Source organism: Chlamydotis macqueenii, chromosome 18 (genome assembly GCF_036417535.1).
Source record: "Chlamydotis macqueenii isolate bChlMac1 chromosome 18, bChlMac1.mat, whole genome shotgun sequence".
NCBI classification, from domain to species: Eukaryota; Metazoa; Chordata; class Aves; order Otidiformes; family Otididae; genus Chlamydotis; species Chlamydotis macqueenii.
Window position 1 is genome coordinate 13,028,092 of NC_141573.1, and position 20,136 is coordinate 13,048,227.

The window sequence follows — 20,136 nt, forward strand, 5'->3', positions numbered from 1 at the left end:
TGCGTGTCCTGTGAAAGGGAGGTCCTGCTTCAGAAGGAAGCGTGACAGTTCATTACAGGGACTGTACACATTAGCACCAGGTTTATTTCAAGAAGACTCTCTTTACACCACACAGAAGCTGACCACAGACTCTGAAGCCTCCAAGGCGGCGCTGTGATTACAGCTCACCCTTCCTGCCTGGGGCAGGCGGTAACAACGGCTGGAGGGGTCAGAAATGCTGCCCCTGCCCCCTCCTCTCACCTCACTGAGTTATCAAATTGTCATCTAAGTGGCCCCCAAAATATTCACAAAATACTCAAAGATGAGGTTCTCTTTTCCATCTGATACTTAAGAAAATAATTCACATTTCAGATAGTTTATTTTTTTTAAGCAGCAAACAAATTCATAGAAACCTAAATTTAGGAAGTGTTTCTTAAAGAATCAGAGGAAAGAGAGAAACAGCCTACGTGCTTGTGCAAAGAGTGTGCTGAGAGACGCAAAGGAAGGGGACACGACCCCAGTGCTAGTGCTAATTCCTTCAGGCTGCTCTGCTGTGAGCGCAGTGCAGCAAGGGAAAGTTAAAATTTAAGGGCCACAAACAGGGGAAGTTTGGAATTCTTTGGTCCTTCAGTATAAGTTTTAAAACAGAGAAACTGTTTTACTCCAAAGGGAAAAACGTGCTTTCTCTGGCCTGGAATTGTCCTTGTACGCCCCTGCCTAAGCAGCGTGCCCCCCAGAAATCAGGGGCGAGCATCTCTTCACCCGACCCGAGAGCCCGGCACCACAGCGTGACTGGAGTCCCATCGCAGCAGCTAGAGCCGCCACGGGTAGACAAGTTCCCTCTGAGGAGAGGGGAAAAGAGAAGAGTCCCCACGGGAGTCAGACAGTCATGCAGCTGGTGCTGGGCAGGTCTGGAGAAAGAGGGCTGGCCAAAGGCAGCCCCGCAGGGAGCAGGAGAGCAGAGAAACCACCAGGCCAATAAAGAGTAAGCGTTACAAGTCGACAGCCGAAACAGGCTGCTCAGCTCTGGTTCTTATAAATAGTAAAGACCTGATTCAAGAGTTTATTTCCTATGATTTAAGTTAGTTACAAAAGCTTTTTAGTAAATTTTAATCTTAAGTGGGCTTTTTCCTCCTCCCCCCATTTTTTTTTCTTTTATTTTTATTTTTTTTTTCTCCTAAAAAAGAAATGTTCACATATTTTAATAAAAGATCTTTCCTTAAGATCAGACCAAGGCAGATGTGCTGCCCCATGGCACAGACATTCAAAGGCTATAACCAAACAACATAGCCACAATAATCACTCAACAGTGTCTCTCCATTAAAAAAAAAAAAAAAAAAAAAACAAACAAACAAAAGAAAAACCTGATGCTAGTTACAATAAAATACACATGGAAAAAAAAGCATTTTTACCAAAAAACCCAAAAACAAGTTAATGGGAAAAACATAAAAAAGAACTACACAGAGCTGCGCTTAAGAGATCATCTGGGAATGCATATTAATCCCTTCCATGTAAAGGAAAGGTGGAATCATGGAAGCAAACCTAATTATGTCTTCGCATTAAGTATGAAGCTTTCTGAGAGGCTCCGGTAAAAATTCAGTTTTCCTACAACAGTGGGCTGCTGGAGGTTCCAGTGCTTTTCCAGGTCAGGGAGGGCTGGCACAGGCAGAATCCCTGCACAAAATAAAAATCTTTAGCCAACTGAGTGGCCTTTTGGCTGAGATCCCAGCAGGTTACTGCAATCCACCTGATGTAAAAATCCAGTGGACACACTGGTGCAGAAAGCCACAGGAAAGCTCAGCTACTGCCAGGTCTAAGCTGGTGGCATTTCTTGGTCACGCTGGACTTTCTCTGTCACCACAGGCATACATGGTGTCCAGCATGAGGGCTTCTTGACCCCTCCGTCCACAACCCATCCTTGAGGTGCTGACACAGGAAACATCGAGTCTGTTCCACCTGGAACCGTTTCCTGCGTTCCAGCAGTGACTATGAATCAGGTTCTTGTGTCCAAGGCAACACTAATCTGGTACGAAACAGTAAAGAGTCTCTAGACGGCCACCAAAGTGGTGCCTGGAGAAAACCAACTTCTGCATGCAGCTTTCTTTCACAAAGGCTTTCAGCTGACATGAGGGCGATGCTCCTAGGGCTGCTCGGGCCTCGAACACACTCACTGTATCAGCAATGAATACCAGTCACCGAATTTGGGGGCTTGGCTTGCTCTAGGGCCAAAACATTTTTTTTTTCCTTCTTCTTTTCATACAAATATACAAAGAGTGTAAAAAAATTTAAAAAGCGAACTTTGCTGATTAAACGACAAACAAAGTTCCTGCACATTCAGAGACTGGCAAGGTGAGGCCCACCAGGCAGGCACCCAGCAGAGCGCCCATCAGGGAGGACAGCTTTAACCAAGCTGGGTCAGCGAAAAGAGCAGGCAGACCGAAGACATGACCAAGGAATTTCAGTCCACCTCGATCCTCCCCGTGATCTCAACTCTTCCTCTGGAAAGCACATGGAAGCCCCTCTTGCCCACTCTAAATCCTTCTGGAAATAGTCAAAAATGTATTATCACCTAAATAGAAAAGAGGAGAAACACAGACTCTTTGCAAACGGTCCTTTGATCTGTATTAAAAACAGCTCTCAAAGTTCCTCAAGAGTTAGAATTAGTGGGGCACGGGTGCGGGGCAGTTTAGATACGGGATGTAAAATATTAAAAAGTGCTCTGCAACTAATTTTTGTTTTATGTGTGTATGTGCGTGTGTGTGCATATATACACATACACAAACACACACATACACACACATATATATACACATACATATATATATGTACACATACATATATATGTACGTATGTATAAAGTTAAAAAGTTCTATACGATATGATTAGAACAAGCGTCCTTGGAAGGTCACGACTGGAGAGAGTGGGGCCTGTTGGGGTGGCAGATGGGGCACTCGCCCTCCTCGGCGCAGGTTTCACACAGCACTGCGTGTTGGCACGGTAACACCACCCGGTTCTCCTCCTGACACTTAAGGCATTTCACCGACTGCATCTGAAATACCGCCTGCAAGAGAGGGGGACAGGGCAAAACGTAAGCAAAGCCACCAGGTGAAAGCGCTCCTGTCCTGTGCTACGTGGTCTGGGGAACGGCAAGGAGGCGGCGGTGGGCTTGCAGCTGTCCACCTCTTCATCTTCCAAAGCAAAGCAAAGCAGCACAGCATGATGGCTTTTGGGACCTTCAGGATCAACAGAGCAGCTCTGGTTGACTTAAGCGCTATACTTTAGGTACAAAGACGACGTAGGTATTTTCCTGTAAGCTGGCCAAAACTCACTTTGGCTACACCCACATGGAATTGCTTTGATAGGCTTCTGATTTCTGGCTGTGTTAAAGAAATGGGAAAAAAGCAGCGACCTGTGGGAGCAGAGAGAGCAAGGCCCTGCCCTGCAAACCCCTGGCACTCACCTTATCGACTTTCTCCAGGTTTGCCCGCAGCTGTTTCTGAAGGGTGTAAAGTGAAGAGAGCGAGAGTGTTTCCAGGTCAGAGAAGGAGCGCAGAAACTGAGGGTCCTGGCCTGTGTGGATCCTCTCCAGCTCCTCCTGCAGCTTCTTCACTTGCAGCTCCAAGGCTTCCCTCTGCTCCCGGGCCAGTTCGCATTCCATGTTAGCTGTGTTTGCGCGATCGTTTGCTTCCTCTGCCTCCTTTTTCCAAGCATCACAAGCCTACAAGTTCCAACAAAGAGGGTAGGGGAAGCAGCCTGAAAACTCGGTCAGCCTCCAAGAGAGGATACCAGGCAAAAATATCCACCTCCATACACTCCTCACCAGGAGCCTGTTCTGTCCAATCTGCCCCGTTTCCAAATTCTGAAACATCCTCGGAGCTTTGCTTCAAAGTGCTGCTCATCCCAGACAGCCCATCTGGTTGGGCCGTGGTTCTATGTACTTGGCTCACACCGTTAAGGGGATGAACTCTGCCCACCAGCGAATTGTCATGGATCTAAGTCAACTGGCAGGTCTAAGACTGTCAAGGACTTCAGTGCATCTGTTACGACGCCTGGCCTTGCACTTCAGCATCTGAACACATCAGGCACAGTGATTCAGTCCCTCTTTCCAAGGGAGAAGAAAGAATAGGAATGCTTAGGAGAATCCATTTGTAAAACGCACAGCTCTTCCCACCACTTCAGTGTCTGGAAAGCTGCTGCTGAAGGGCTGACACCCTCCTACTCCTTTACATTCCCTAAGCCCTCCTCCCAGGAGTTGCCCAAGTACCTGTTTGGCTTGTTTCCAAGACTCTTCCCACTGCTTTATTGTGCTGTTGGCTTCATCCAGCTCTTGTCGTAGCCGTGCCAGCTCCGCAGCACCTGGACCTGACAGAAATGCAGGTGAGGTACTGGGCGAAAAACTCCCCGAAGCAAAGTGTTCCCATATGCTGCTGTTCATCCCATTTAAACCTGTTTCACAGGGAAATAGAGAGGATTATGTCACATGTGCTGGCAATTTCTCCATTTCCTCCCTACCCCTGTGAAATCCAGGATTCAAAAATGTGTACATAGGAAAAAAAATCATCTTAAGAATGACTTTCATCCCCAGGAACCAGGAGTCCGTCACAGAGGGACTTTACAGGGGAAGTGTCACTCCATTAGGCCTCATCTTTAACGATACAGGGAGGACCCAGGAAGCCGAGTGGAGGCCACTTTTGAACCAGGCTGGTTTTAGAAGCATTGGTTTTAGAGCAGAGCTAACAGCTTGAACACCCCTTCTCAGTGAGAACCTCTGAACGGCTCGCTGCCTTCCCACTTTTCTGCGCAGCACAACCACAGAACAGACTGGTTCACACACCCAGCCCCGGTGGTGCTTCCTCTCGCACTACACCCTAGGAAAACTTCTGTGTTTGTCTCCTCAGCTTGGCGCTTCGGAAAGGAGCCTCACCGCCCAAACAGCAAGACTGAAATGTGTCGATGTCATTACTGTTTGCATATGCGAGAAACAGAACTGACTGGAAAACCCTGTTCATAGACAAGCGGAGGTGACAGTATATACACATCAGCTTCATCGCCTGCAGAGTTCTAGAATAAAAGCTAGTAACTGGCACTGAAGAAGACTGACCAACCACTTCCCTATTTTACCTTGGTCAAAAAATTTCTCTTTTCAGGAAGAAATTCAGGGCTTAGGAGACAAAGCAGTAGAAAACCAGTTGTAAGCAAAACTGGCTATTTTTCATAGACTCCAAGGTTTGTAATCTTTTAATCACAAAAATATTCTTCCTTAAAATAAGCATCCGCACTCTGCACTCAGGGGAGAAACAGCAGGGAAAGCTAACATCGAGAGAGAACTACTGAGTGATGCGGACTCTTACGCACACAGCCGTGCGCCAGTTTGATGCAGGAGTAATTTTCATTTAGTGGTGCTCACCACTGGCTGCGGACATTCCCAGTCTAGTTGCATGTGGTAATTCTGATCTCACAGCAGCTGAGCTGGCCATGTCTGCAAGCAAGCCCTGCAGCCAAGGGCCTCCCACTGAGGGCTACTCCAGCCCCACTGACGTCCCCTTCAGTGCCAGCCACGACACAGTTACCAAAAGATACAGCTGAAAACCAGCAACTTGTCTCCACTAAGGGCTCAGGCACATTAACAAGACATTCAGCAGAGCAGCAAGGGATCTTTGCTGGCTCAAGCCACTTACCATAGATCCATTTCAGCTGCTCTGAAGCGTGCTCAGTCGAAAGACAGAAGTTTTAATGGAATACCAACACACATTTTGTTTTTAAAAGTCCAGTTTCCTTGAATGGGAACCTAGCACGAAGCAGGATGCTGGCACGCCACAAGTTCTGCCGTAATGCTGCCCAAGCTTATCTTGTCATTTCTTTTTGCTCCCTCCTTCCACCTGCTGTTCTCATTTCACATCTGAAGTTGCAAGCTGCTTGGGTCAGGAATGCCTTCTCTGCACATTTTGCATCTGGCACAGCGGGAACCAGCCCAGGACTGGGTATTTTTAACTCCATTGTCATACAAAAATAATAACTCCACACAATACACGTTAACTTCTGCGCATTCAGCAAGTCACACGGAATAGATGGATTCCAGATTCCCAGCTGCTAGGTCACCATTTAAATATCCTATCAAAATCTCAGCAAAAATGTTTTTGTTGTATTACAGGAAAACATCCAACCTTTTTCTTAAAAATAAATCATTTAAATGGACTTGGGAATTTCCCGCATTTGTCTTTTTTTTTTTTTATAACTCCATAGTCAGACTGCTTGTTCCCTCTGGCCTTATCAGCAAGTTTTCCTTTTCTTACTGAAACTGGTACAAACACCCAGCCTCAACACTAATTAATAGCAGTGATGCCTCTGGTGCCTCTTTTCTTATTACAGTAATTGTAAAGCTGTTAAAGCCAAACAAACAGTAATCGCAAGGCGTGGAAGTATGGTTTTGGCCTCGCAAACAAGGGATGTAGTTACACTGGTATGCACACACAAAAATAGATTACAAAAGCATGTAATCATTTTATTAGGCTAAGCTGAATATTAAAGATTAAAATGCATCTCAAATGTGAAGAAGCGTGTGTATATATATATACGTATATACATGTATATATATATATTTGGTCCCTCAGTTCCCAGTTCTGCCTGATAGAACTGAAGCTCCAAAGCTATTTCTCTTCCCTTCACAGTCCCACATACAGGAAACAGACCCTCAAGAGCTGGGAGGAAAAGAAAAAAAAGAAAAAAAAAAAAAAAGAAAGAAAAAAAAAAGAAAGAAAAAGAGTAAAGGGGACAAAGCTAGAAAACTAACTTTTTGCAAAGTCCATACTGCAAGACTGCATGCAGAGTGCCAAAGAGCAGAAAAAAAGTACAAGGACCCAAGCCTGCTCTAGAGCGCCCAGAAGCCAATCTGACCCCCAAGCAGTCCTAAGGGCAAACTGCAATCCCCACTTAGCTAAGGACAGCTGAGCTCCCAGCTCTGTGCTCTATGTAAAGTGAAGTCTCAGCATTGGTGGCAGGAAGAGGCAGAGCTCTTTTCCCTGAAAAGCACCAGAGTAAGTCACTTAACCTCTTTGTCTCTTTTTCTCAGCCTAGATACATGGAAAGCAGAGGGAACTGCCCCCTCGTTCACGAGGTACGAGCTGATTTTCGTTAAAGCAGCTTCTAGTACTGCTGCTGTTCTTGCGGGAAGAGGAGACACGAATGGCAGCAGTGAAATAACACATTAAAATTTAAAGCTAACTTAAAATAAAATACTTACATGGCACAGAGAGGCATGTACATGGGACACACTTACTGTGCATTTACCTAATGATCCATGAGAAGCTGAAGTCCCCAGGAACGTGTTCTCTGATTGGCTTAAGTGGCCCTGGGGCTGATGGAGGAAATGCGATGAGAGGCTGACCGGTGGAGAAGGAGAGGCAGAGTGAAAGGAGGCAGAGCTTCCAAGGGACCCGGGGATATTTACAGGAGCAGAACTTTGCAGCAAACTCCCACCTGGACAAAGAACACACAGAGAGGATGGCTGTGCATGACCACGAAGCATGGGCACATGCTTCAGGAGTTCAGAGCAGAAGGCATGAGGTTCCCTTTCTCCTCCCTAAGCCCCTTGGGATTCCCTCCGCTTCTCATCACATTTCATTCCCTCTCAGCCTTTAAGAGGAGTGCTGAAGCTGCCATCCCACGAACCATGTAGGTGAAGACCCTCCAGAGTTCAATGGACTACTCTTTCCTTGCCCAAAGCAACAAAAGGTTTTCTGAACAGAGTTCAGCCCCTGTCAGTCTAGAGAAGATCAACCTGGTACCTGGTGAAATACTTTGTAATAAAAAAAATCAACTTCTGAAACACGTGCCTCTGCCACTTCCAAACAACCTGCAGTGAGAAGACCATCATGCTGGGTGAGGTCATGATCTTAACCACTGAAAATGAGTGAGCAGCTATAGTAATTTCAGACATACTTGAGTGCCTGGATCTATCAGTAATAAAAAAACCCAAATAAACAGAAGCCCAACCTCCAAAGACATCATCCTTCCCTTAAACAAGGGGTCATTCTGCCTGTCTGAGGGAGACTTCAGCCCTGATCCTCACTCTCTCCTGATCTCCCGTCTGAGAAGATCAGCAGGTAACACCCAGACCTGATGTGAACAGAGGGAAAAGCAGTGTGGAGGATCACCAAGCCACTGCAGACGGGTAGCTGCAGAAGCAGAGCTATCAGCAGACATGCACAGCAAACTCTCAGACCAGTCTTATTTTTGGCAGGGAAGTGGAAGTGATGTTCTTTAGGGTTCCTTCCACAGGTCCCTTCCCACCTCAATACAGCTCCAGGCAGTGCAGTTCTCTTAGAAACCTTCAGACAACTGGAGTTACCTCCCATTCAAAACCTGTCTTACATAGCAAGGGTAGCCAGAAACTACAACCACTTTCAAAAAGTTATGAAACATTTTGTTTTTCCCTGGACACTCATTAGAGACAGGGAGAAGAGGCCTTAGCCTACCTCCACGTATTAAAACGAGACAGACATTACAGGAATCAAATCAGCAGACCGTGATGGCCCTTCTGTGACAGACGGATAGCATTACCAGGTCAGCAAGTAACAGGGTTACTGCCAGGGAGAGTTTTCTGCTTAAGATGCAGATCATTACACTTTGGCCTGTTTTTAAAGGTATCAGATGCCTTCCAGAGTCTACTTACACACTTCAGGGAGGGGGAAGGAGAGAAGAGATTAAAAAAAGGTAAAAAAAAAAAAAAAATAATAATAATCAAGCAAGTCCCATTCAGTCTCAAGAAACATCCCCAAGATATCTGGGCCCAACGGCAAGAACTCAGCTCTGCTAGTCAATAAGGGCAAACTTTCACTTCAGAGACGCTAGGCAGTCACCAGGGTTTGTTATAGTTGCTGTTTTAACCAACGTTATTTTGGGACTGGTTTTAGGGCTTTGTGGGGCTGGCTCCACTGAGGTGACTGGGCAACACTGCTTGTTGGCAGAAGATAAAGAAAGCTCTTTTGCTTTCATGTACCTATCATGATGCCACTTGTGTGGGGCACTGTGCTGCTGTCAAATGTCTTCTCCAGGGCAGCCACTCCGAATTCATTCAGGTCCAGGTCATCCAAGGCAGACTCTGCCAGACACAGAGGTACCAATTATGTTATAAAGGACCAACAACTTCAAGAGATAGGATGGCCCAAAGAGCCTACATGCAGAGGAGCCTTCACTCTCTATCTGTCAGTCTGCACGGCCCTACTCTCCGCCCTGTGCAACGCTGTTCTTAAATGGTTTGGCAGAAGTGTCACGGGCAGCCTCTCAGTTCAGGTTCTTTTGCCTGATCTGATTTCTTTTTGTCTTAAAAGTATTCCCAAATGTTATACGAAAACAAAAATTTGATGAAATAACAGCAGTTCCCATAAGTCTTTCCTAAAATGCTCTTTCAGTCTGTCCATAACAGCCAGTACCACTGGCTGATGACATGCCTGGGTCCGGCCTCTGCTTTGTCCCCACTTTGCTGAAGAGTCATTCAGAAAAGAAATACCAGTAAAAGGGAACACCTGAAAAACATCTGAGGTTCAAAGATGGGGTAAAATAACAAAAGCTTATGAATGCCTGCAAATGCTGTATCTTTTTGAATTTGTCTCATCAGTAATCATGGTCAATACAACTCCATCCCACACATGCCTACTCATTTCTACTATTATTTTTAACAAATTGGGGAGATCGCCTCAGAAACGTTAGATTTAAAAAAAAAAAAATAGATATATATAAGAGAAAAACCTATACCTATTTAAGAGGAGTGATTGCACTCTCTGGACTTTCCTGTTCTCCTTTTTCCTACAGCCTCTGTCCTACACTCTATGAAGGGCAAGTCCTCACAATCTACCCGGTGGCAGCCCTCACTATCAAATTGTCATTTAGACCATAAGAGGTTGCAACTGTGGAAATGCCTCTGTGATTTCCTGCCTACTCCAAGACCTCTTTGTCACTTTGGCAAACCTAAAACTAAGGCCCTTTACACCATCTGACACTCTGTGTGAGGGGCTCAGAGGCCTTCTGTTGGTCCTGTGGGTGAATTTCATCCATAATGACCTGCAGAAAACATCAGATGTGTCACCAGTCACAGAAAAAGCTTACAGCCTCAGGAATCTGCCAACAGACAGAGACGAAAAACTGGAGTTCACTGGAACGCCCATGCTACACCTGGGGATCCACGCCTGAGGAAGCCCTGTAGCCCAAGTGAAAAAGGCAAAGTTACCTATGACAGACTCAACGGTGTCGCTGGTCGGGTAGAAAGGCAGGGCATTGGCGTTCATGCCTGGTATGCTGCTGGTGCCGGCAGGGCTTGGTGGCGTTGCAGCCAGACTGGAGGTGATACTAGAGGAGATGCTGGATGTCAGTGGGCTCCCCACTGGGAGAATACCCAGTATGTCCTGAAACAAGATTTTTAAAAGGGAAATAGGTAGGAAATAAAACATCTGTATAGAAGAATCCCTTCAGAAACATGCAGGAATGAGCCAAAGATCAGCAGCAAACCTGTTCCTGCCCGCTTCCAACCTGACAGATGGCTGGAGCTACTACAGAGCTGGGGGTGGGGGAAGAGATTAACAGCTTTTCTTTAATTTCTGCTGGCTGTTCCCCATTCTGTCCCTCCCTGCCCACCCTGGTTTAACAAACATCCTTCAGGCTGCCCCAAAATTAACTCCTGTGACCCACAGGTTGCATGCAATCACAGGGATGGGTCACACAATCACTCACTCAGACTTAGTTCAGCACACGACTTAGAACCTGATATTAAATTCTCTTTGCTGAATCCTTGAACTTAGATGACTCCAGAGATCCATTCCAGCTCAATTTTCTGTGATTTGGAGACTCTATCCAGCATCGTCCAGGCCTATCAATCTATCCAGAATTCACACAGGTCTAGCCATTCACAAAACACCTCCAGCAAATCACCCCATCTTCATGAAGCCACCCCTCAAGCTGAGCATCCCTAACGGTGTCTGGACTGTCATTTTCTCCTTGCAGAGTTGTCTGGATCCACAGAGATTTCTTGTGTCCTTGTCTTGGTGGTGCAAGCACTGAGCTAGGTTCAGAGCCCTGCTAGCAGTACCGTACCTGTTTGGGCTGTAGCAAAGGTTGCTCTTGGCTCCTGTGTTCCAGTGAGTGGGACTTCATTTTTGCTTGCTGCAATAAAGAAACAGAACAAGAGATAAGCAGAGGGATTAGCAGCAAAATTAAAAGTGGCTGACTGCTGGCTTTGGAGAGGCCATGGGAAACAGTCTCCTCCTCTCTTACAGCCTGCTCTGGGCACTAGAGAATTCAGAGAGTGAAAAAGCACAGCAAACTGAAAACACTCCAAGTAATTTGCTTTCTAAATATCAAAACATTACCCCTAGAGTTATGCAAAGACTTGTCACAATTATATTTGCCTTCAATGCTGCTGAAAGTCCTCTGCTAGCACAAAGGACAAGCAAGACAAAAAATGAATTATTTTCCCTTGCTATAACTCATCAGCCCTACCAGTATCTAAAAAAAGGTCAGAAAAGGTGGGAGGTACACTATATTTTTGAATTAGGTAAACATTTTTCAGCTTTGTGAAAACAAACTATGTAGATTACGTTTTCCCTCAAACTTTTCTAGCTCCCAGCTAGGACTGCAAAGTAAAATACAATGATAACTAACCAATTTTAAAAGCACCATCATTAAAACTGATTTAAAAAAAAAAACCAAACAAAACCAACCAAACAAAATCTTTCCCCCCATCTGTTAACAGAGAGCTCAAAGCTATTGAAAAAAAAAAAAAAAGTGAGGTCAAGGCTGTCTGGAATTGCAAATCTGTATGAACGCCAACATACATTTAGAATTCCACTATCCAGCCTATAAATTCAGCTTAAGGACCTTCCAGCACTATATCTGTAATGGATATCAGCCCTCTTGCCTCACAGCATCAGTCAGTTCTGAGCTCCAGTAACCAGAGCTGGGAAGGAAGTGGCTTCATGAGCTCATCAGTGCGTAACGGTCTGTTCTGCAGGCCTATGCGCTGTTCCTCTCATGCTGCTACAGGCGTAAGCCATAAGGAGATCAGGCACAGAGAGGGAGCAAAAAAAGTGTCGAGAGTCAGGACTGGTTGTTTACTCGCTTTCCAATCCCCTAGTCCGAGCCAGAGACCTATGCCAGGCATAACGTCCATCCAACCATTTTTGTCGCAAGTGCAGGCAGTCACCATCCACAGAGAGGAGATTCAGGCACAACACACAACAGTAGCGTGTGAGATGCCATGCTGACTCGAAGTGATACACCTTGACTTTTTGGCTTAAACAGTCATATGAAAGGGATAAACGATTGTTGGAGACGGATGACGTAACCAGACAGGAGAAAGAGCAGTGGAAGAATTCACCCCTTGGTTTTACTTAATTAAATTGTCTCCTCTGCTCAGCTGTACGCCTGTGGGCAGACGGAGAGGACAAAGCTTGGCAAACAGGCAGTTGAAACCTGGACACAAACATCCTTCTGCGGTGGGTACCATCTCTCACACTTCCCTTCACAACGCGCAGTGCATTTACAGACAGCAAAATGACTGCTGTCACAGCCTTGTCTTCCTTTGTGTGCAACAGACGTGTTACGTTAGTGCATCTGTGTGTGCCCGATAACACGCCTGCCAGGTCATCCAGCACATCCCTACCCTGCCTGACACCCATCGGAACACAAGACGCGCTATCAGCAAACATCAGCAGCTAAAGCGAAGGCGCACAGGCAGCCATGCCCCCTCACTGAGAGGCCTCCAGCCAACGTAGCTAGCTGGCACCAGTGCAGTTAAGTCTTACTGGAAGGTTTGGATTTTTCTTTAAAGAGAAGAAAAAGTGAACACGTTTCTAAATTAGTCCCAATTCCTGCTGCCTTGAATTCATGTAACACCAGTGAGAAACGGAGCGAACCGATGGTCACCACTAAGCCCCTCTCCCTTAGCTCTGAGGAACGCCAAAAAGGGCGCACACCAAGACAAATTCAAAGGGCAGGCTGAAATTCTCCATTTCACTCTGTTGCAGTCAGGGAAGAAAATGGGACACAAATTATGAGGGAAACTGAATGTCTTCTGACCAGCACGGGACAAATCTACGGTACTGTGTGTCAGGAATTAGGAACACCTCCTGGTCATGGCACTCAAGCCCTTCCAAGTACAGTCAGCATTTTTCCAGCTTCCTAAATCTTTTGGGACTCAGGAAAAGTATTTTTAGCTTTAACTGCTGGCTCAGCCTTACCACAAACTATGTGGAACCTATTAACACAGGAGGTGCATTTTCCATTCTAGTAAGATAGAAACTATTTGTACTAATTCTACAGAGGAAAACTGACAAGCTTATTGCAGAGCTGAGCCAGAGTGTCTCTTAAGTGTTCAAATATGAGTGAACAAAGTTAAATGCTTAATTACAGGTCTAATTTACAGGGTATATGAGTATCTCTGGTGCCCACTGCAGCCAAAGGGAATTACAGAGAATTTTAAGAAGACTTAAGTGATTATAGATTTGAAGAAAATTAAATCAGGACACTTATGAGACATCTAATTTTGTCTGTAGAAGCCTAGCATAAGGCAACTGTGATTACTTCTGTCTATATATTAATAGCTATTTATTCCAGTCATTTAAACACAGGTCATTACTTAATTAAAGCCACATAAGTAAGAAGGTACCTGAATATAGCATCTTTATAGCACAGCCCGGACTTCAGACACAAATGCTCATCATCTGGCCCTGGTTTCAAAAGCCCTATTCACGCTCCATCCCCTTTCTCCTTGGCTTAGGCTTGCTGCCCATTTTCTCCACAGCAGGGCCTCCCTGGCACCCTGCCTCTGCTGGCAGGAACAGGGCTTCTCTCAGCCCTCGCCTTTGGGTTCACTCCTCCTTTGCAGCAGAGGCAACAGAGAACGAGCACATGTTTCTTCCTTTGTTTCTAAACAACTGCTACAAGCTGCTGTGCCTGCAAGAAGTGCCAGGATCACAGCATGGGCTGCTCTTTACCCCCAAAGATGTGTTGCATCAAACTGCAATTTCCTAAGCCACATCCACGTTGAGCAAGACAATGCAAGCATTTATAAGAAAGCATACATGCATAGAGCTTAATCTGCACTTGTCACTAAATCATTTTAATTAGACTAAACAGTGTTCAAGACTGGTCCTACTGCAAAGTTTGAGCATATTTTCCCAAAGTTGTAAAAATAAATAAAACCCACAAGGTCTGCTTCTAAATTCAACTACTTTATGCAAGATCTTGTCTGGCTGGGGTATTTCTACTGTTTTCTCACAGCAGTGCAATGCTAATACCGCAGTACAAGCTTATGAAGGCCAGCTTCTTTAAAATCACAGACAAGAGTTTAAATGTAGCCAGGCTGAAAGCAGTACCTCGTCATCTCTGTTTTCAAGCAACACAGCCCAGGTGTTTTTTTTTCCTTTTTATATTTAAAAAAAAAAAAAAAAAAAAAAGGCAACTTGTAGGAAATATTTTTGCAGGCACCTCTTCATTAAAGTAACTATTCCTTCCTCTAAACTGAGACTGTTCTGTTACGTTTACAAACCCAGTGAGGAATAAAAACTGAGACCGAAGCTCTGGATTGGACTCAGCTGACTTGGAAGGGATGGTGCAGAGAAACTACTAACTGTAATATCAAGAAAGGAAAGCCACAATAAGAAGTTGACTGTGGAAAAGCTCATGTGCGGCAGAAGAGATGGAAGAGACTGTTCCAGGCTCAGGGAGCAGTCCAAGTAAGACACCATAAGGAGAAGACTGAGAAAGCAGCAAGGCAAGGCTGGGATATCCAAAAGGGAAGACTAAAGTCATTAGACATGTGGGCTGGGTAAGATTGCAGAGGGTTCTTCAAATGACAATGAGGAATTCAAATCTAATACAGAAGGCACAGGAGAGAGTCAAGGATCAGAATCACACAGCCAGAGAAGCAAGAGACAACCAATGTGGCATTTTTAATACACCTGAGAAACAAATGGTGACAACAGCAGACAAACCAAGTCATGGAGATCAAGGTAAGAGTTCGAAGCGAGAACAGGGAAGGAAGGATGTGTTTCCATGAGACAGTACAGCAAAAGAAACAGCGACTCTTGGCAAGGACCTAAATATGGAAAAAGAAAGAGCAAGAAGTGATATGTGGGAAGCTACCCAGGGGTCAACACAGGACAAAAGGTGTGAGGGATCAGGAAAACAAGCAGCTTGACTCCACAAACCGAGTGTGTGATGGCAGCTAGGCAGATGAGAACAGGTGTAAGAAGGAAAAGACTGGAAGGGAGGCTGAAAGCAACAGCAGAGATCTGAGTACTGCTAATGAGAATAGTGCTCTCTCATTTTTGTCTCTTCAAAAATAAAAATACATGCAAGCTAGACTGGGCAATTTCTCATTCTTCCTCATCCCCCCAACTCCTCCAGCCAATATTCCCTACTAACCTGGCATTTGAAACTCTTCAAATACTCGGCCCCCACCTGATCTTCTCGCTCAAACCCCGGTGCTTTCTTGTAGCTGCCGGCTGCTGTTACTGAGTCTGGAGGAAAACCAATGGTCTCCAAGCTGTGTGGCTTTCCAATGGTGCCAGGAGGAGACCCACATATATTAGATGGGCTTCCAAGACTGCTGTTCCTACAAAGAATCTAATAGAAGGAACAAGTGTCAGGAGCCAGCAGCAACAACTCGAAGAGGAGAGGCATCGCACAGAAGAGCTCATTCACTTCACTGTTTGTGCATCAATTACACTGATAGTCAACACAGCATACAGGCTTCCAGTAAACAGTACTCTAAAACCAGGAAAAAGCTCCAGTAGATACTGGATTGACACAGTCCCACAATTAGGGTTGGGTTTTATTGTCATAACTTTGTACTGGAATGCAGCCCTATAAAAACCAACCTACAGTGACATTTATTATTTTTGAGGCCTCAGATGTGACTGATCAAGTTTCCAAACCGGACCAAAACTCTTTGCTTTCTTTAGGCTACAGTGGATCCTGTCCGGACTGAGTAGTAGCCTGAAACTTGGAAAGGTGCTACGGCAGTCAGAACAACCAAGCACATCTGAGCTACGTGTAATACTGTTATCTTTTGCTTTCCAGTTGGAAGTCTGAAAGTTTTAAGGCAGGCACAAGCCAAGTATCCACAGCTGCATTAAAAAAACCCAAGGATTTCCAACAGTTCCACTCTTTGGACTAATACCAGGGATCACAACCACATGCAACAAGACTAGTTTTGCACTGTAGATGAAGCCACAGACAGCAGCAAAGGAGATTAAGATGAGTTCTGGAGAAAGCACCTGCCTGGATCAATGCAGATAGCCAATTTCTCTGGGACAAGAAATTATTTGCCTGCACTGGCAAGCATAACTGTGCTTCAGTCAACATTTAGACAGCTACTGCTACCACAGATTCAGATGTGGCAAAGTCTGGGCTGGCATTAGAAAGAAGGAGCATCCTACAATGTTTGGATTTTATTTTTATACAGCCATTCTGCTGTCCACGCTTCCCTACAGTTGCAAAGGCACTACTCACTGTGGTGGAGGTGGGGCTAGTTGGCAGAGTTCCTGATTTATTCCACACCTACAGTACAAATACAAAACAGAACAGGCCACGTGAGGCTGGCTGCTAGAGGGACCTTTTTCTCTGACTAATTCATCATGTAAAATGATCACCAGCAAAGCCATATTTGTTTGCAAGCTACATGCAGATGCCCTGCGGAGTGATGAAGTCACACAAAGACATGTGTTGCCATTTGGCATATATCCAAGGATTAGGGAAGACTGTTTAAAAGACTAAGTGCTTGAGATAAAAAAAGACCTAAACAGTCTATTAAGTGGAAGATTCAATTTCCCTGCAGTTTTCAGACAATTTAGATGACACATTCATAAGATGAAGGGGTTTTGGTTTTTACTGCTTTGCACAGCGTTCTGTAGTGAGAAGAAATATTATGTCCAGACTTTTCAAGATCTGTTTGAAATTCTAGCTGCAATCAAATTCAGGAGAACTATGAACTGTTAGGTTGGCTTTGACGCTAATAAAACAATCAAACCATCAGTTTGTCTTTTCAAAGAGGGGGGAATAAGATAAAACAGAGGTCCTAAATGAGTTCACCTCATTCTGACCAGTTTCAAATGAGTTAAACTCATGTCATTTTACCCTCTCAAAACCTCGACCAACCATCTGAAAAGGTTACACACCTTATCAACAGTAGTGCAAACAGGAAAGACTAAATGAAAAAAAAAACCTCAGCAAAAATGAAGTGGTGTAGCATTCCATGGGCTTCTTATCTGTCAGAGTGTATCTGTTCAGCATTTACAGATCTCCCTTCTTGTATGCACAACTCAAAAAGTACTACCAACAATCTAGGGCATTATTTAAACATATTACAGAGTTGAGCTATCTCCAGAAGTAGGAGAGGGACGGAATCAAGGATATCCTATAATGCAACACGCAATATCCACAGGTTAAGCCTCAGATTACACATGTAAACAAACTCGATTGGAGTTATGTACTTTCAACGTTACTGGCTCACAGCCTTTAATTGGAGTACTTGGAAACTAAGCCCAGTATGCAGCTCCACACAGGAAGGAGTGGACTTCATGTGTGGATGTATTCCACTTTCAGGAAAGTGCATCAACAAACTGCACAGAAAGGAAGGCTTAGAGATTCTACAGGCGAGAGGACACTACTAAAGCCACTGAACTGTATGTTCCAAACGCACAGATCCCTCTAAAAAGTGTGGAGCTGAGATCTAAAAGAAAAATGCCATATCCTTTGGGCTTTCAGATACTTAACCTGGATTTATAACAATACAGACCAGGCTTCCCCACAGCGCTACGTACATTGCTAAGGTCTGGGGCATGCGGACTGGAAGGGCTGACCGGAACAGAGTCACCAGCTGCTGACGGCATGTACATCACAGGGCCTGTCTGCGTGGGGCTAGACACAGCCGAGGACTGCTGCAAGTCTTCATTGAGTGCAGGCTCTGGAAGAAATAAAAGCACATGGAACGTTACTGAAAGGTGTAAATCTGTACATAATGTTTAACCAGAATTCCTAGATATTCCTGAGAGAAGAAATATTCCACAAGCATCTACTTGTAAGTATAGAAGCAAGGAGAAACCTTATCTGGCAAACGGCTACTACTTATCTAATGTTATTACATTAGTACTGTTATCGCTTGTACACTGTGCTGCTCTTCAATCCACTAAAGCTGCTCCAAAATTATCTCCCCTGCACGACTTGTGTGTTATTTATTCAGCTCTCTTGAACTGAGTAGAGCTTCCTTCACTGCTAGGCACAAAGTTGATGGGTACATTATAATTAGCTGAGGGAGATAAGTTTCCATCTGTGCTCAGTATAAAACATGTTAAAAAAAAAAAAAGAGGGGGGGGGAGAGAGAGTCACGTACATGGAAAGGCATACACAAAAAGAAAGTGTCATTGGCTTGGAAGGTAAAGTAGAGATACTGTAGAATTCTAGTATTTAAGAAAACAATATAACTGACACTATGCCTGTATTGTAATATCTTTAAAGTACTGGTTTCTTGCTAATAATCAGCAAAAAACTCATGCTAACAGCAGATATAATAAATGGACCCCTGTTATTTTAATTGAATTAGGCCCTCGGTGTTCACCTTGCTAAGAAATTACTAAAAGATACAATTCCATTTTTTAAAATTCCATAAAAAAATAACCAGGTTGGAATGACCTAAGTGCCACAGACTGTTAGTCTGACTTTAAAGTAGTATAGTATCAAGTGCAGTAATCTTGTTAGGAATAAGACATCTCCTAAACAGAAACACTGTTATACACAAGGGAGTTTGCTAAACACTGTTTCTTTATCAAGAATTCATTCTCTCCTGGGCTTGCTGGATCACACTGTATAGCTGCACCACTGTGTTTTGGGCCATTTCAACCCACAGCCGTAGCTGTAATTACTGCTTGTGACAAGGCTTCCTATGAAGGAGCTGCATAACCTACCGGGAATTCACTCTCACCATTCCTCCACAAAAGCAGCAATTACTAATTCCACCATTTACAAAGATAATAAAATAACAGAGATTTGCTCAAGGCCATGTAGTGAGTCAGTATCAGAGCCAATCTACTGACTTCTGAGTAACCTGCTCCAACTGCTGCAAATTCAGCAGCGAGACTGGCGCACCGAAACCGAGCAGGAGCCGCAGGACCAGGAGCTAACTCTTTATCTGTGAATGTTAGTACCTGAATGTAGAACTCCTACAACCAAACCAGCATCCCTCATTTACAGATGATGAAAGTGAGGATTGAAATAATGCCCTATAAGTCAGGGAGCTAGTGACAAAACAGGATTTGAGGAAAAGCGGACAAAAAAGCTGCGTATTTTCCTTCTCCAACCTCACTTAGAGATTTAAGCTCTAAGTAAAACTTCATAAATAGTAAAATAGTATTTAATCTTTAAAACAGATCAACACATTATCTATAATTAGCAATTTTATCCTCAGCTTTTTAAAATACAACAGTTTGCAACTTAGCTAGGCGCAGTTCATCCACATACAGAAGAGAAGCAATTCTCTCTGCTCCACCCCTCCTAAACTGACATAAAGAGAACGGAGCAAGTGAGAGGAAAAGAGGGAGATGCTTCAAGAGACAGCGCAGTGAGAGCTAAGGGCTGAGTCCTGCAGACTACCGACTGCCTTCAGCTCTGCCAATACCTCCCACACTAGCACGGTTTCATAGGAATTATTAAAATTAATACTTTTTTTTTGTGAAAATCCTTCCTAGGAGCTTTATTTTAGTGGCCCTATATTTTAAACTATCTATTTTGGCTGGAAGCTCTCCATAGCTCAAGTATCTATGAAACACAGAGAAGCAGTTCACGTACGTTCTACGTGTGCAAAGGCACAGAAGGGTCCTCGGGGACAGCTGCCAGACTGCTGCATATCATTGCACTTGGTGGATCTGTAGATCTAATGATGGGGAAAAAAAACAACAAAAAACCCCAGACATGAACAGGAAAAACCAGTGACCAGTAGCCCAGGTACAAAAGTACTACAAAGAGACTTGACAGCAAGACAGAAACACAGACAAAAGGCAAAGGCTAGCAGAGTTCGGGTTGACCACTTCAGTGCTTTGCTTCAAAGAAAGGAAAACCCACTACAGCTACAGAAACACCAAAACTTGCCCATCACAGCTAGAGCTCCCC

The 20,136-nt window shown here is 44.5% G+C and overlaps 1 protein-coding gene across 5 annotated transcripts in view; it reads right to left on the bottom strand.

Moving 5' to 3' along the window:
- Positions 1 to 1,019: 1,019 nt before the first annotated feature.
- UNK (unk zinc finger) overlaps positions 1,020 to 20,136 on the bottom strand; it is a 41,984-nt gene continuing 22,867 nt past the window's right edge. The window contains exons 7-17 of one of the 5 annotated variants that reach the window (XM_086762064.1): positions 19,816 to 19,900; positions 17,796 to 17,938; positions 16,486 to 16,533; positions 15,397 to 15,597; positions 11,065 to 11,133; positions 10,205 to 10,379; positions 8,978 to 9,079; positions 7,267 to 7,455; positions 4,244 to 4,341; positions 3,440 to 3,697; positions 1,020 to 3,040 (exon numbers count right to left, since the gene is read on the bottom strand). In XM_086762064.1, the coding sequence (XP_086618190.1) occupies positions 2,885 to 3,040; positions 3,440 to 3,697; positions 4,244 to 4,341; positions 7,267 to 7,455; positions 8,978 to 9,079; positions 10,205 to 10,379; positions 11,065 to 11,133; positions 15,397 to 15,597; positions 16,486 to 16,533; positions 17,796 to 17,938; positions 19,816 to 19,900 (1,524 nt within the window). In that variant the 3' untranslated portion in view covers positions 1,020 to 2,884. Of the gene's footprint in view, positions 3,041 to 3,439; positions 3,698 to 4,243; positions 4,426 to 7,266; positions 7,456 to 8,977; positions 9,080 to 10,204; positions 10,380 to 11,064; positions 11,134 to 15,396; positions 15,598 to 16,485; positions 16,534 to 17,795; positions 17,939 to 19,815; positions 19,901 to 20,136 lie in introns of all 5 variants that reach the window. The other 4 variants (XM_086762062.1, XM_086762063.1, XM_086762065.1 and 1 more) reach the window with 4 other exon arrangements.